Here is a 3,854-nt window from a genome sequence, read left to right on the forward strand (position 1 = left end):
AATATCGATATATTTTTGTCAAAATTTTTTGATATCGTCAAACATATATTTTATTCAAAAATAAAAACATTATCGCTTTCTCAAAATCACATAAAGTCATATTATAACATCGACTGAGATAAAGAATAAAATGAAATATTAAAAACACGATGTATCTCGCTGCATTGCGCGAGTACGCTTCTAGTAGATATAGATATATGAAATCATATGTGATTAATACATAATCACATATAATTTACCATTTTATATATGTAATTAATCAAATTTTTTAAAAAGAATAAAAGAAAAAGGTAAGGAAATTGGAGGCAAGGTCCTAGAAGGTTCGAAAATGGTATGACCACATCATCGCACCACCATCACCACGACCACCAATTATTCCTGTTTTTCTTTATCCCTACATTTCCGCCATCACCTAACCCTCCCTTAACCTCTATATTTCTCTACCCTTCCTCCCCACAACCCCCCAGATTTCTGAGGATTTTTTGGGATTTTTTCATCTGATTCCACCCACACCTTCTTCTATACTTGAGCGATTGATTTCAATCTCAATCGATCGCTCTCTCTCTCTCTCTCTCTCTCTCTCTCTATTTCTTGGGATCTAATCGGACACAATATGGCGGAGGAACAAAAATGGCAGGAAGCAACCAATCACGTCCTCTGTGCGAATAACTGTGGATTCTTCGGGAGTCCCACAACGCTTAATCTCTGCTCCAAGTGCTACAAAGATCATTGCCTTAAGGAAAGACAGATGTCGACGGCCAAGATCGCCGTCGAGAAGAGCCTCACGCACCCACAACTCGAATCGGAAACAGCCGTAACGGAATCGGAATCTTCTTCCTCCTCCTTCGCCTCCGCCTCCGCCTCCGCCTCCGCTGCAGTTTCTGTATCTGTTTCGGTCTTTCCGGATCAGTCGGTACCCAAACCGGCAGATGCCGAACCGGCTATGGCGTCGGTCGTCGGAAAACCGCAGCAGCGGAACCGGTGCGGATCATGCAGGAAGCGCGTGGGGCTCACGGGATTCACATGTAGATGCGGGACGACGTTCTGCGGGACCCACAGGTACCCGGAGAAACACGATTGCACGTTCGATTTCAAGACGGTGGGGAAGGAAGCGATAGCGAAGGCGAATCCGGTGGTGAAGGCGGCGAAACTGGAGAAGATTTGAGACGATCACCGGCGTTGGTTGATGATGTTGATCGAACGGTCGATGATTTGGGTCAAAATTGGGGGAGCTGGGTGTTGATTGGTGTTTGGGTCGGGTCAAGCTGATGGTTCGGAGCTCTTTTTTTTAATTTTTATTTCGATGCATGTGAAAACTTTGAATTAATGTGTAGTTGTACTAGTTTTTCATTTTTTTTTCTAAAAAGAAAAAGAAAAAGAAAAAGAAAAAGAAATGCTATTGAAATTTATGGTCCATTATTTCAGAAAAGGCATTTGTTGGTGATACTAATCAAACTTTTCAATTTATATATATATATAATATATATATATATATATATATATATTATCACTAATTATAAAGTATTAGAAATGTTCAAATCTAATGATGAATAAAAATCTCTTTGTGGCTACGGATGTTAAAATACGGTGACTCCGGGCTATTTGCAAAGCATGTGGTCGTCTTGAGATTAGTTGGTTCACATAGCGGATTGGATATCCACGTTAATTAAAATAAAAATTAAGGGTTGATTTATTTTAGAAACCAATCTTAATCATCCATTTGTTTTATCAACGGTTGAGATTAAAACAGTTACATTGATTGTTTACAGTTAAGTAAATAATTATTGGGTAGGAGTATACATAGTTATCTGAGGTTCTAAATAACGTGTATTGTACCATAAATATGTAATGACAAGCTCAAACCTTAAGCCTTAAGAGCCATGACGATACACAACGTTTCCAGAGTAAGATTTATGACGGTAAATCTTTATATATAATATTTTATATCTAAATTTATGTTTTCTACTATTATTCAATGAGTCAATACCATATTAAACGATTCAATGTATGTTATATATCAAAGGCTAACAAGTAAAACACTAAAAAGATGAGAAATATCAAATACTGCATTTTCATTGATAGGTGCTTAACGTGGCGCCATACATAAGTCTTGAACCATGACAAATGACAATTGTTACAATGAGCCTTTTATAACACTACCTTTACCTACCTTATTGAGTTCGATTATCAGTCATCAAAATGGCTTCTTATAAACATCTCTTGCATGATAAATATTAACTAGGTAAAAGTCACCATCCTCACTAGTAATATCATTGATCTTTATCATATTTATCCGATAAGATAAGATATCATAAAAGCTATGAATATTGTATTTGTAGAAACTTGTATATGTTTTTTAGAGTACATGTTAAGTTTTGTCAATAACCTAATCCACCCACTTCTAAAAAATTCACAACTTGTTGAATATATATATATATATATATATATATATATATACACATACATACATACATACATATATATGGGTTGGGTTTACGTGAGACCAAAGGTTTTTCGTGAGACCTATAAAACTAATTTATATTCATTGATCAACTTTATAAACTAATGATCTAAAGTTGCACGGTGGCAATTTTGTGATTATTGAGAAGTCTCGTGGCGTTTATGAATGTTCAGATTGTAGATCTAATTCAAGGATTGATAATTGGTCTCACGGGTCTCACGAAAAAACACTTGGTATCACATGATCCCAAGTATATATATATATATATATATATATATATATATGATTTGTTTGATAAGGTTCAATGTATTATGAAGATGAGAATTTAAGAATTAATTGCAATATATAAATAATCATTCATAGAATATTTGTTAGATGATTTTTATTTTTTTATTATTTGACTAATTCAAGCGTCCTCTATTTATTTTATTTTTCAACCTGAAACTTATTTTTATATTTGTTAGTACGGAATCTGTCAAAATAGTTCTCTAATTTTATTACAGAAAAAACAAGAGAAAAAACGTAATCTAAGTTGAATTTTTTTTTTTTTCGGAAAAGAAATGAATTTAAAAGATACTTAAATTCCAATTACGGGTCATATTAAGTACACAAATCCATTTCGGCATACTAATTTTACAGTCTAACATTGAACAAAGAAACGTCTTTACATAAATTCCAACCCGACAATAAAAAGTATTAAAAAATGAACATGTGCTCGATCGATATATGATTCAAGCAATGCAATTTTGAAATGTCGGTCCGAACTACTGGATTAGGAATACGAAGAGGTTAGAGGTGCATATGTAATTAGATTTCTCGAGTTCGGTCGGTTCATACGAGCCTAACCAATTTCTAACGCTATTCGTTTTTGTTTGTAGATTTTATAAACTAACAAGTTATCGGGTTAAATTAGGTTACGTTATTTGACATAATTTTCAGATTATAATTGAATAGGGTTGTCGATTTGTTGAACGTTTTGTTCACTCCTAGCAAGAAAAATATATTCTCGCAAAAATTAAAATTTAAAACTTTTTGTTCAAAGACCTTACAGCCTAGTGGTAAAGGCTTGGGCATGGCATAGTCATGAACCCGAGTTCGAGCCCTGGGAGGGGAGTGTTGACGACATTTAAGTGGGGCCATGTTTAGCCTCCAAATTTGCCGGGGATTAGTCGGGCTTTGGCCCGGACACCCTTACAAATTTTTTTTTTAAAATAATACATTAAATTTAAAATATTTATTTTAATACCTAATAAACGAAACTCAACATGTTTTTATATTTTTAAAATAAAATTTTTTTAGATTACAAACATTTAAATGTGTGTTTTGTACATTATTATATTTGCAAAATGTAAACTCAACAGAAAAAATAAGTTCGTTTTTATGTAGTTCGTTT

The 3,854-nt window shown here is 33.8% G+C and overlaps 1 protein-coding gene across 1 annotated transcript; it reads left to right on the plus strand.

The window, feature by feature from the left end:
* The first annotated feature begins 412 nt into the window (after positions 1-412).
* LOC112525487 (zinc finger A20 and AN1 domain-containing stress-associated protein 5-like) lies at positions 413-1,323 on the plus strand. The gene has a single exon (XM_025135636.1). It carries the CDS (start codon positions 614-616, stop codon positions 1,163-1,165), a length of 552 nt encoding a protein of 183 aa, XP_024991404.1. The 5' UTR covers positions 413-613; the 3' UTR covers positions 1,166-1,323.
* The last annotated feature ends 2,531 nt before the right edge of the window (positions 1,324-3,854 follow it).

The sequence above is a fragment of the Cynara cardunculus genome (genome assembly GCF_001531365.2).
Source record: "Cynara cardunculus var. scolymus isolate 2C chromosome LG 13, CcrdV1, whole genome shotgun sequence".
NCBI classification, from domain to species: Eukaryota; Viridiplantae; Streptophyta; class Magnoliopsida; order Asterales; family Asteraceae; genus Cynara; species Cynara cardunculus.

Excerpts from the sequence above, each read along its gene's own strand:
- LOC112525487 (XM_025135636.1), top strand. The coding sequence starts at position 614 with ATGGCGGAGGAACAAAAATGGCAGGAAGCAACCAATCACGTCCTCTGT.